We start from the raw sequence: 13,750 nt of genomic DNA on the forward strand, positions 1-13,750 counted from the left end.
AAAAGTATTTAACAGCTAACATAAATATATTTAAAATCACATTTAGTTAAGATTTAGTATAACAAGTACTGCTTATTACGCACTATAATATTCAGAGTAAAGTAATAAAGAATAAAGTGACCATAAGTATTTATTTAAAAAATATATGGAACACAAAATTATGCTCACAAAAAACATAATATGAAGCCGAGTAACAGCTAGACTGCAGTTGTGGGCAGCTGTTCGTAGCCTGTCCGCTTGGGATTACACGCAGCGCTTTAATCCCTGCCCGACCCACGAGGTCAGGTTCAAGAATTCCTTTACAGTGTTATGTTTACATTTTATATAAACAATGAGTAAGGCAAAATTATTTAGGTTACTAATTTTACTAATAATATTAATTGCGAATGTTTGAATGGATGGATGTTTGTTTGAAGGTATCTCCATAACGGCTGCATGGATCTCGCTGAAATTTGGCATATATATAAAACATAGTCTGGAAGAACACATAGGCTACTTATTAAGTTTTTTTTTAATTTCGTGCGGTTAGAATCGCGGGCGACAGCTAGTGTTTTAATGCATGATAGAGTAGAAAAGTTTACAGCCATAGTTTAAGATACATGTTGTAAGTGGTTATGTGTATGTAAAAGAGACATTAGTTATTTATATCCACATTTTGGAATAGTATAAATAGAATTCGGCCGTGAGGTGGTAATGGATAGGGTAATAGGACAAATCGTCGCCGCCCAGCGCCAGCATACGGCGCCCCGCCTCACGTTTATTTTACCATTTTACAGACGGGGCGTATCGCGCTGACACTATTAATAAACTTAAAGTGATTTCTATTTTTTTACTCGGCTGCTAATGCACCGTGCTATGTGTTACAGGGTGAAATGGAGCGCATATGTCCGCTCGCCGCATCTAACGCCATTTTGAACACCCTGTAACTTATTAGTTTGTCAATATTAAATATGTACGATATTTTTCGTCTTATCTTTATATTTGACTTCCTTTTTACATATTAAAGCACTAAATAGTAAATACTTTATCCTATAAAGTACTTTTTCAGTATGTTTCTCATCTTTGATAAATAATTACAGTGCAAACAGTTCTTTTTTTTTATATCACAAGGTGGCAAACGATCGAGCGGCCACCTGAAACCGCTGAAATAGCGAAGCGACCGTTGCCCATAGACATACGCAATTGCATATGCGTTGCCTACCTTTAATCGACGGAGGAGAGAATGCACAGAAAGAAAATATTTTCCCTTTCCATGCATCCTCTCATCCGGAAAGTCCACTTCCACTTCCCATCCTTTCCTTATAAGAAAAAGGGTGGGAAGGGAAAGAGGACTAATTTTGCCCTCCGGGACGCACACTCATCAGACGAAACGCGGAATTGCTTCCACTTCATGCCTGTCTTCTGTGTGGTCGTGGTATTTCACCGGGCGAGCCGGGCCGATTCGTCCGAAGATGTAAAAACGGGTTCTACCACTGTTGTTCATCAAGCTTTATTCCTTATGGAGGGTCAGCACAGTACACTACTCCTAGTACTGCTAATAGTAGTGCTACTATAATATACTATCTGTACATCTCTATATAAATATAATTAATTCTTATGATTTATGTTTATTTTTGAATTTGCAGTATAAAACTCACTTTTAGTTTCATTCTCTTTTTATTATACGGTGTGATGTATGTATGTTCCGCTTTATATTTACCTTTCATTACGACGAGTACTTTTTAATAAAGAAACTTGTGGATTTTCGACACCTACAGACCATCATTTCGAAGGGTCGGAATTTTTAATCAACGAAGAATTTCTCGCTGTACGAAACTTTAATATTTTGCAGTTCGTTTTTGTTAAAATCTAAAAATATGTCACATCTTCGATATGTTTCTTCTACAATGTATAAAAAAGCACAAAAAGAAGTATGTTTGTTATTCATTACTGTCAGTTCCCACTGTTGAAAGACGAGTTTAAAACATATTGCTATCTCATTTATTTTAATGAGAATAACAGAGAGGAATGGTATTTTGCAAAAATGTTCCATATTCAAAAACAGTTTTCATATTGTTATTTTTATAACATTTATCTTTCCAAATCTCGGATGTGGCCGTCCTATCTTCTCGGGTAAATAAAGAGGCCGTAGAAGGAAAATGGTCGGGTCCTACGAGCCCGCATAAAGGCCTGCAAAAACATCGAAATGGGACGAGGGTTTAAGGGCGGACCCGTGTAGGTCAGTGTCGACCCTGAACTTGGTCACATGGATCAAGGGTTAACGTACCTATCGATTCATAGAAATGAAACTAAGTAAAACACATGTATAAAAATATATAAAGAGTATCCGTAACCTAAAAGTACATACAATACGTAGAAAAAAACGCAATCATTGTGCTGTATTCAGGCGATAGTGTCTTTTTATATTCATCTTATACTATTTGATCTGTTCTCATTTCTATGTTCGCTTAGAAGTGTTTTTTAATTACAGTAATTGCAGTTCTATTAGTATTATTGTTTTCATTGTGATAATAAAACTCTAAGGTTTTTATACAAATGATGGTGTAGTTACTTCATTTTGCATTTTTTTAATGTTTGCTTGTGTGACAAAGTGATTCAGTCATCGAGATGCGAAAACATATCTGAATCACGCGCCAATCGACACGAGCTTTTCCTGCGAATTCCAAATTTAAATTATTCAAACGCCGCCATCATGATTGACGTTTCTTTGTTCGTTCACAAACTGTTTGACTTTGAATTATCTTTTTTTTATTCACGAACCTTGTAATACATTTGAAATGGAAAAATGTTGCAAGAGTAAATAATAATGTTTCATTATAATTAAATAAAAGTTAGGTGATAGTTAACATGTTGAATACTTACTCAGTATATAAAAATCTAAGAACTTCCAATATATAACCAAGAAAGTAGAATGACTCTTGTAAATACGCGACTCCTTAGTTAACCTAGAAGTGACTGTGCGTAAAAGAATAAGATTTTGGGAGACGACTATTTGAAAGAGCCCAAATTAATTATTAAAATGAATTTATGTATATTTCATATGACAAATTTTATGCTAAAGATAATTTTCTTCAAGTTTTCACTTAATTCGTTTTATTGTATGACAAACATATCACTATTTCTCTTAAAAATATACTACGAGGTCTTAATCTCCTCTCAAAATGTAATTTTACGCGAGGACTCTATTTAACTGTACTTCATTGAACTAAGCTGATTTTGTTTCTTACGTGTAGTGAATGTCGCCGAGGCAATGGTCAGTTTCTCACCGCCCAATGCGCTCGTAACAAATGGCTATTAAAATGTTCACTGTAGCGACTTACTGTGGCGTAGCGTTAGGCGATGTGATGCGCTGGCGACACAGCGATGTGCGTCAGTGACATCGCGCAGCTTCCTCTCGGCGGCGGAAGGCGGTTCAATTTGTTAAATTAGTGACATTCGCTCGTCATTCGCTGCACAGATTCCCTATGAGTGGTTTGTTAACGATGTCAATGATTTTCGCGCTTTGTTCCACGTGTACGAATGGGAACAGTTTAATCTGTCTGTTGGTTGTCTGAGTATATGAAATTATTTTAAATTATAATAGTGCATATTGTTTTTGATTTATTTTTCATTGAAACATTACGTAATAACAACAACGATGTTTAGTAAAATAAAAATCTGTATGTTAAATTGTCAATATGAATCCAACAAGATATTCTCGACTAACATAACAATAAACACATTGAGAAAATACTTTGTTGAAATATTTGAGTATTAGTTCATCTACTTGCCACTAGGAGCGCTGCTGTGTACTAAAACTAAGTGCGTACCGCGGCAGCGCTCGATTGCTTTGAATTGAGCTTCCGTCGGCGTCGGTATAAAAGTCCCGCGTCCTCGACGTCCATTAAACAATATAGAGTCGGTGCGAGCCGTCAGCCGACAGACTGCGAGACTATATTAATCGAGACCTAATTCACTAATGTCACTCTACCACTTGACTGACCAGAACAATGGAAACATTATTGAGATGAATTTAGAAATAAAATAATAAATAACATTTTAATCAAATTACAGAAAATTGAATGCAGTCCAAATGATGAATGACGGACGTAATGTAACAAATTCATAGCATTATTTTTTAACGATCCTACAACATTTTTGGCTCATTGGAAGAAAGTAAAAAGCTATCGAGTAATTTTTTCTTAATACCACTCTAAGAAAAGCTTGAATTTCGGAATCAACTTATCACCATAGAAACATATTTTACCAACGTAAATTCTGCTTCCATACCTCATTAAACCTATAGAACTGTGAAATAATTGGTCATTAAAGATGAGGAAATTGTAATAGAGAATTTAAGCTTAGATAAGTCTCATTATTTGAATGTTACAATCCGCTCAATTTCTTTCATATACGTACAAGTGCTCAATTGGTTGGTAACGAGGCTTTCTGGGCAATTTGCGCCCCATCGCGCGCGCCCGCCCCCTAGCGGCCGATCTACGTCTAACTACGTCACACCTGTTGTAACCTTGGGGACGATTGCCGATCGAACGCAATTTAGGGTGGAATCTGTATCGTGAATAATTTGCCTTTTTATTCGATTTGCACTATTCCAAATTTTAGGGTTAACTTGTGGTTTATTGAATATGAAGCTATTTACTAAGGAAGATATATTTTTAGTAAACAGGCAATCAGACTACCAAATTATGTGGAAATAATAAAAAAAAGAAACTTCTATTGACCCCAATGATCTCGTATAAATCGGAAAAATATACGACACAAATGACTTTAAAATAGGTTTTAACCATGGTCAAGCATGCCTATCAAGACTTAAGAAATTTCAACAGTATCAAGAACAAATACTATATAATAGAAAAATAGGTATTATGTGTCTTACTATCACAAATTTTGTTGATTTGCTTTTTAATTACACTTGCACACTTTAATACCCAATTTGCTTTTTTATTTGTCTTATAAAAACAATGCTGTTGGGTCAACATAAACGTTCCATTAATTGCTACAATTATCCATTGTAATATGAATTTTGTATTCGGAATATACAAAGCAAATTACTTTAAGCGCCATCTGTCGTTAAGTAGCGGTACCAAACAAGGGCAACATAATTTGCTAACGGCTCGCAAAAACGGTTCAAGTTGATGAGAAACAAAACAAATTCCAGTTAACTTCGTTACTTTTACTGTAGAGATTATAATACGAGATTATCTTTTACCTTTATTATCTGTCGGCTATTGCACCTGCCGGTTAACCGATTTTGAATAACTGCCATTTGGATCCATCATGGCATCGTAAGAAACGACTAACACATTTTTTCTTTATTGTTGAGTATTTTAACGTCTTTTTTGTGAGACATTTACATAACGTCGACTTAATTTGAGGTTTTAATTAGTACTATGTATATTATGTTTGCACATAACAATATAAACACAAGGAAAGTACGCTTTTAAATATTAACATTACATATTTTTATCCCCAATCAAATATTAATAATGACGGTTTATTTCAGAATGTATATTTTAAAACTTATGTCTTACAATAAAAAGGAAACTAAAGAACTAAATGAGCTGTATATATTGTTCTTCTTCAGTGTTTCGTATAAAAGATATCAACGTGTTCAAGTTAAAATTGATCAATGGAGTATCGAGGTGATCGCGTGACACAACCCGACCTGCCGCAATGGGCACGTGGCACGCGGCTACGCACACGCAACGTTACGTCGCCACGAGCACGCCCACGCACTACGCGCTACTACACACTGAATGTAGTAATACTTAATCTAAATGTAGTAGCAAAAGATCTTGCATGCAATAGCTTTACCTGCAAGAAACATAAATAATTGTGGGGTAAAATAGAACTAGGAAATAGTCTTAACCTTCACTTCTCTCAAATAAATGGTTGCTTACTTTTGTGTTATATTATTATTCATACAATCGAACGCAACGGCACCAATTCAGTTAAGTCTTTGATTGTAATACTCAATATAATGTTGATTATAACTACACCAGATCCTAGAAAAGCTATTTCAAATACCAGATTTGATAAAGTAAACTCCTTAATATTAGCAAATGTCGATTGGTACTTATATCATTTTATGAAGATGTTTTGGCAGACAGAGCTCATGATTACTATGTTATAAATAAACTCGTTTGATTTAAAATTAATCAAACAAACGCATGCGGGGCTTATATAAATTATTAATTACCCTATAAAACGGACACGTTGCTATCTATATTAATTAGTAAAAGAGGACCGGTCACGCGGCAGCTGTCCCAACCGTTGGGTTTGTTTGTTCATTACCAAATCACACGACAGTCGGCAATCGGTAGCGCAGGCGCACATCCAAAATTTCGACCTGCCTGTGGAGATCCTTACAAAACCTGCGATTTGAATTAGAATAGGTGATATTGTAGGATAACCAAGCTTGTGCACGGTTTTGAGGACTCAGGAATAGATAAATCTGACGGTTTTTTTGTAAATACTAAGTACATTAGAATTTATTAGAAGACATCAACGATGTTTTAAAAAATGTCTCCTTTTTTAGATGAAGAATTAGTAGTAGGTAAAGGTAAGATTTTTTGTTAAAAGATTTTTGTTAAATAAAGTATAAATTAGTGATTTTTTATAAGAAACCTAATTTCTTGCAAGATGTTGCATTTCTGGATAAGTATTTAGGCAACAAATTATACACTCATTTGTTTTGAAAAAAATTCTTCTATCAATTACAAATTAATCCGGGATTGGCGGAATTACTAAACACTATCGTATCATGCAATCCCAAATGTGATTACAGCTAGGTCGCTAGAAAGTTCGAACGTTCTTTTAAAAGTAATAAAAGTCCTATAAAATAGCCGAAAAATTTATGACACGGTCTAAATGCGAGCGAAAGAGAGAGCAGATAATTGAGACAGCGATCAAGCAAATGTCGTGCGTCTAACACAAAAGCAGGAGTAACGAACTAAAACGCCAGGTGTGCGGCCATGTGCGCGGTGCTCACTAGCGCCAAACGCACGCCGCGGCGGCGGCCAGCACCTCACGATATTGATACAGCTCCGTATCCTATCCGAATGACGTCACTTTATAATTCATACCATAGGATTAAGAATTATTGACTTAAGAAAATATTGTTTATTTATTAACATATTATTCTATACTTTACAATCCGATATATCTATATCTACTAGTATATACCATTAACCCCACAATGCTGCTATTTGCTATTCAATATTTACAGTCAATTAAGGTGAATAAAGTTGATTGTGTTAAATAAAATAAGTTTCTGATTGCAACAAACAATAACAAATTAAATAATGAAAAATGCGGCATTTAACAATGAAAATGTCTTGTTCTTAACTATGGTACGATTTAAAATTTAAATCAAATTTCAATTACGCATTCAACGCATCTGCAGTTCCTCTGGTATAGCTGATGTCCATGGGCGTCGTTGAACACCTCGGTGTTCCCGCTGCTCGTTTGCCCCCTTCTGTTATAAAAACACGAAACAAAGATAATTTGAACTCTATAGATTTTACATTCACCATTTTAGTTTTTCAAGTACGTCTGAGGAACTACAACAAACGAAATGCAGTCTAGACAGAGTACACAGACATATGTAATTTAGATTTGTTTTGGAGCAATTTAACAGGACCAACTTGAAATTCACTTTACACGTTTATTATAATATTCCTGAACTACGTATCGAGCATTTTTATAAAAACGTCTATCAACGTCATTAAAAGTTTATGAAATTTTAAAACGCCCATACACTTCTAAAGTGAACAATATAAAATCATTAGGAAAGCTTGCTTTCATTTTAATAAAAAGTTACGTATAGCGCCATCTATTGATGAAATCATTTTTAGTTCTAGTGTTTAATCCTACAGCCATCTAGCGGCAAGGAGCTAAAATACAAACACAAAGGAAACACTTTAGTGTTACATTTAAGTTACAGATGGCGCTGTTAAGGGAATAAAATTACAGATATATTTAATTTAAAAAAAGTCAATTTTGTAGATTTTATATTTTTTTATGCCTTGTTAAAAACGTTTACTTTCATTTACTAAAATAACTAATCTGTCGCCATCTAACCTTCCATTGCATGTTTGTCTATTCATTTTTCCCTTTTGTGTTAACATTCTCCTTTTGTTTTTACTTACTTTTATTTGCTTTATGTTAAGTCTGTGGTGTGTCTGTGTTGTTTTAGCTTATTTTGGGGCCGGACGGGACGCTGCAGACGGTGAAGAGTGAGTCGCGCCGCGGCCGCGGCAGAGGGCGCTCTACGACCACACCAGTGAGTACTCTACTTTATTTTCTGTTGTTTTTTTTTCTTTCATCCCTTACTATGTGTCTATGTGTAACCTATCGTTCGTTTGAATGACTAATTGTTAACAATATCTTACTCATATTTTTCCCTACACTTCAAGGCAATCTTCGAAAGAAACCAAAGAAGAAATAAAAAAAAATAATTATTTATGCGATGAAATTAGTAAATAAATTAACAGATATATAATTGTTCATGAACTATAAATATTGACGTCATTGAAATAATTTCACCAATAAAACATTTAATGTTAACACTTCAAATAGCTCAAGCTTTATGTAAAGTTGCTAGCAAAAGCCTAGAATAGCCGAAGTTAGCTTCTATAAACTAAGTTTACCTTATAACTTTATCGTACAGCGATAAAAAAGGTCAACCAAAATACCCAGTAACGTTTGGGCTTGTAGAAAGATACGAGAGTTCGTTGCGAATTAATAGAACAAAATATCAATTTGACCTGCGTGTTATTTCATGCAACCCTTCATTAGATTGGTCCGGCAATGAATCAAACAAAAACAAGGTCACTCTCACTCTCAGCTCGGAACACCCAAATACGAAAATAAAGTGAAGCCCACGGCCTCACGGTCGCCAAAGCGCGTAATGTACGCCATTCAACAAATTAAAACGCCCTCTGTCAAATGTGCGAAATTATCGCTACATTGGTAACCATTGCTGGGTTCATACACGTGTATCAACCCGCTAGTAACAGACGCAGTGATGTATTAGGGGTCGTTTCGCACGCGACGCGCTTGTCTGCATTTTTGAAAGAGCCTCCGGCGCGCCACCTGTAGGGTCATTCACACGGCGCGGACGGATTTTGAATTGTAAATTGTAATTCATTGGGTGAAAAGTTTTAAATCGTTGGCGACAATCGACCTTGAAAATGTATCGTTTTGTCGATACACCGGAAAAGGAAAGTTATCTGATACCACAACTTGTAATTCATGTTAATGATTATGGTCTTTAAAACATCTGCTATCAAGTTATTAAATAAAATAGGACTAAATGCCGAACTCAGTCATTAATCAGATCTTTTAGTCTAGGTTTACTATAATAAACCTACTAAAAGGTCTCAATTAGTGGTTATTTAATGACTCTGAGTACGAAAGTTAATAAATGAGTCAATATTCGTGACACTGAATATTATTTAGACATTTGTCAAAGTCAGCAGTTTTAGCCTTTAAAGAGATAAATTAAAAGAAATTTTCTTAATTATCCTTCATGCAACGAAAATTAAGAAAACTTTACAATTAATTTTTAAAGTTTTAATTAAAATAAGTTTTAATAACAAATATAAATGTAATTATAACTTTAGGTAGATGCCACATCGGTCGGTTAGAGCTTTCATTAAAACAATTTCGTTGAAATTCCTCGAGTTAATGAGAGCCGCGGGCCGCATCTGTTGCAGCCCTGACCGAACCTGCGAACTGGGTCGTTACCAAATTGAAATTTATATATAATAATATAATATTATATAATAATACTTAATTTCAGACATAATAAAATACATAATACTTGACAAATCAAGTATTCTTACGATGACCAGTAACTGCCGGACTCACGGTCGTTAGAGGATCACAAAGGACGTCCCTGAGTATAGATTTGTAGTATGGAAAAGATATACCCTATCTGGCGTTAAATGCAGAAATAAAATATCCTAAATATGTAAATTAGAGCTTATCAAAAGTTACCCGAATTATAATTATAAACAGCATAATATTTAGTATAGAGCATTGGTCGCGGTCCAACAAGGGGGATCCCTTATTTTTCATAAAATATATAAAATATTATAAAATGGTATACATTTTTTTAAGTCTTAGGTAATTTACAAAACATAAATTAAAATTTTGTATGATACATAGACGAAGTTCCCTTTTTGATGTCAATTAAAAATAAACGTGAAAAAAAAAATAATTTTAAGTTAATGCATGTAATTGAGTTTAAAGGCAATCGAAAAGCGCTATCATCGTAATGTAATGGTACAGAACATCAATCCATTAGCCGATTTTATTACATTCATCAATATAAACGTAAAGTGGTTAGCAAAATATAGTTACAATATAATTAATTATATATTAATTACTGGCTACAGAATAAGTGCAGTTGAATCGGGTGTTCTTAAAATAAAATATAATAATCTCAAAACACAAAGAGCGCGGTTGGTACTAACGAGCGAACAGAAAGATTGGACGGTTCGTTCGCGAGCACGGCGCGACGGCGACAAAACTTCCTCAAAGCATCGCGTTTGTTCTCAACACAAACTATGCTCAAAGTGGCTAAAGTTTAAGTTTGTTCACAAGTATACGTATTTTTTCTTTTGCTTTTTAATTTCAATCAATAAAAAGATAAATTTATATTTATTGAATGTGCATACTATTTTTCGGAATATTTTTAAACACACACATGCGAAACTTTGAACATACTGTAGCTGTAACTATTATTTTTGACTGTATTGACACTACACTTGTATTGAAATTTAGAATATAGAGAAAGACTAAAAAATTGTTTAGTAACGTTCCTTTGAAAGTGTAGAAAAATAACCATTATTGGATCACCATATACCGATAAACATGGAAAGCTTTCGTTCTGATTATGTACTTCCTACTATGTACATATTTACATAAGTAGTATTTACATAAGTATGAACACCGTCAATGTTTCTTAGTGCAAACTTTCGTCTACTTTAATCAGACAGAACGAGCAAACTGCACAATCTATCGTCAATATGAATTCGGAAATAAATTGAAATCGGGCATAATGAAGACGGGCCGCATAAAGCCCGTAGACGTACTAATTTCGCGGGCGCCATCTTGCGGTCGCCATGGCAACGAGACTGCACCCCCCTGGCCACCACGCCGCCCCCTGCACTTGCGTTGCACTCTAAAAGCTAGACTCGACTATGCCTAGGTCTAGATAGCGTGCTAGCTGAGATATGAGGTCCGCGCGGCTAATTAAGCTGTTCGGGCTTGTTTGTGTAAAAAAGTAATAAATTTTCACTGTCGATCGACTAGATTTATAACTTAAGAAAATTTAAGATAAGATAATATTAATAAATAGTTTGTGCATACTCGGATTATATAAAATAATTTTTAGTGCGTTTTAAAAAGGATAATATTTGAATTAAAGTAAACAAGAAATAGGTTACTTGAAAAATAATTTAATACGACTATGACATTACGAAAAATTTGAATCGATTGATATTTGACTATTTAATAAAGAAAATAATTACAAAGATATGAATTTTATTTATGAAATCGATTTTACATGATAACTTTTTTGTATTTTCTTAACATTTTCTATATTTCATAACAATGGTCACTTATGTAAGTGAAACAAATTCATTATAGAGTTGACCTCTATGTAGATTCACCTTGACCTCTACATATGTGATTTAGCTTTGTACATAGAACAATGTTGACTATATTACATAGTCACACAACACACAAATGATAAATTGTATTTCCGTTCATTGCCAATTAGGTGAAAGTTATTTTCATTCGGCTTTCACGTAAATATTTATCTGCTAATAACCGTGACTTTCTCCTGACGTAATGCATTTTCAATATATATTTATTTGCACAATTTGCCTTTTCCAGGCATGTATGTGTTTTTGTAGCATAAAATTTGCTTATAACAAAATACTTATACAAAAATATGCAAAATTATCATTTACAGTCAAAATAAGCAATGGCTAATAGGAAAAAAAATATTAAATATTTTTACTGCCTTTTTTCTAAACTCAATTGTATTTAACTCTACCACTTCATAATTGTTTAGGAAATCCTAAATGTTTTTGATTAAAATTATTTAAAAATCAATAATTTTTTAATGCTTTTCCTTTTAAGAAAACGCATCCGCAAAAACGCGGACATGCGACGTCCCTAAACTCCGTCGAAATTTGCACAGAGCACTTTGTAATTGCAAATTTTGTTGTTTTGCGCATGCGCCGCGCTCCGATCAATACAAGACTTTAAATAATGTTCTTTTTTCATACAAAATATAAATTTCGCGGCAAAATTAAACATTCATTAAAATGTTAACTTTTTAAATTAAATGTTTTAAACATGAAATAATATAATTTGGTTATAATAGAAAATTTTGACTAATTGAATGATTTATTGTATTAGAGTTGAAGTTTTAGTTTGAGTTGAAAGTTCGTTAATAACATCGAAAAGAATTTTAAATTATCTGTGCAAAGATTTAATTGAATTTGCGATACCTCGGCAGGGGGCGCTATTGTGGGAGGTGGGGGAAAGTGGGTTGAGGTGGGCCACCCGACGCTATTGGATAGTTACTCTAAACTATTGCTTGAAACTTTCATTAATGCATTCTATTGCCTCGTTATGCATTTTAGGCGTCCTTTTACCGATATAATGGCATTCTAGTTTAAGATTTACCGCTTTTGTTATTAAATAAATTTGAGTGTTATAGTTCTAATATAAGGAAATAATTTATTAATTTTACTTATATTATAAATGCGAATTTTGAAGAGATGGATGGATAAATGTATGTTTGTTATAGGATATCTCCAGAATGGCTCAACCGATCTTGACGAAGGCACAGATGAAGGACATAGTCTGGAATAACACATCGATTATTAATTAAGTTTTTTTTTATTGCCGCGCGGACGGAGTCGAAGGCGACAACTAGTATTCTTATAGTTAAAAATAGAAAAGAGCAAAATACTTCTACCAGTACATTCCCAATTTACTATATCATAGGTAAATATATTTCCTCAAACTGTAATCATTTTTTTGATTAAAATATAATCGTAAAAATATTTGTACACAAATTATTTCCAATTGTGAATTTTATATTTCAATTATTTTCAAGTAACAAAATGTGTAAGCAAGGAAAACGTGGAAAAGTCGTAATTTCCGGATGATATTTGAAAATTTCATAACTTTTACACCGTCTCAATGTTACAAAGAGTCGTTAAATATTATATTTGGTTCGCTATTCGCGCTAAATTGCTCTTTTGAATACGGCCTCGAGAAACAAACGGTGTAAGACCTTCAATTGATTACCTAAATATTTAATGTGCTTTACGTAACAAAAATGGCGTTTGCCTTTTTATTATTTTTCCTTCTCATTTATTTGGCATGTTGCCAGTATCTTTAAAAGAGTTTTTTTTTAATAAATTATTTTTACATCTTCGGAGATATTCCGGAAAAAAATAAAATAATGTAAAATTCTATAAAAAGTTTATATAGAAAAATCCTACATCGTCACTCACAATTGTCTAGTTTTGGCAAACAATTGAATATATCAGTTCGATTTTATGTAAAAAATAAAATAAAATTCCTCCTATAGTACATCAGGGCTGGCGACATGCGTCAAAAGGAAGAGTTTTTTAGTATAACAATGTACGATTGTGAACCGTCTGGCACACACACATGTCCGCAAATACACGGCATGTAACGCTTAGGGCTGTCACAC

The 13,750-nt window shown here is 33.8% G+C and overlaps 1 protein-coding gene across 4 annotated transcripts in view; it reads left to right on the forward strand.

Annotated features, from left to right (window-relative positions):
* Tet (Ten-Eleven Translocation (TET) family protein) overlaps positions 1-13,750 on the forward strand; it is a 96,422-nt gene that overhangs the window by 36,822 nt on the left and 45,850 nt on the right. For 2 of the 4 annotated variants that reach the window (XM_013322491.1, XM_013322492.1), the window contains exon 4: positions 8,198-8,284. The exons of the other annotated variants lie outside the window; for them this stretch is intronic. In XM_013322491.1, the coding sequence (XP_013177945.1) occupies positions 8,198-8,284 (87 nt within the window). The remainder of the gene's footprint in view (positions 1-8,197; positions 8,285-13,750) is intronic. 4 annotated transcript variants of the gene reach the window in all.

This window comes from Papilio xuthus, unplaced genomic scaffold, assembly GCF_000836235.2.
Source record: "Papilio xuthus unplaced genomic scaffold, Pxut_1.1 DF825928.1, whole genome shotgun sequence".
NCBI lineage: Eukaryota > Metazoa > Arthropoda > Insecta > Lepidoptera > Papilionidae > Papilio > Papilio xuthus.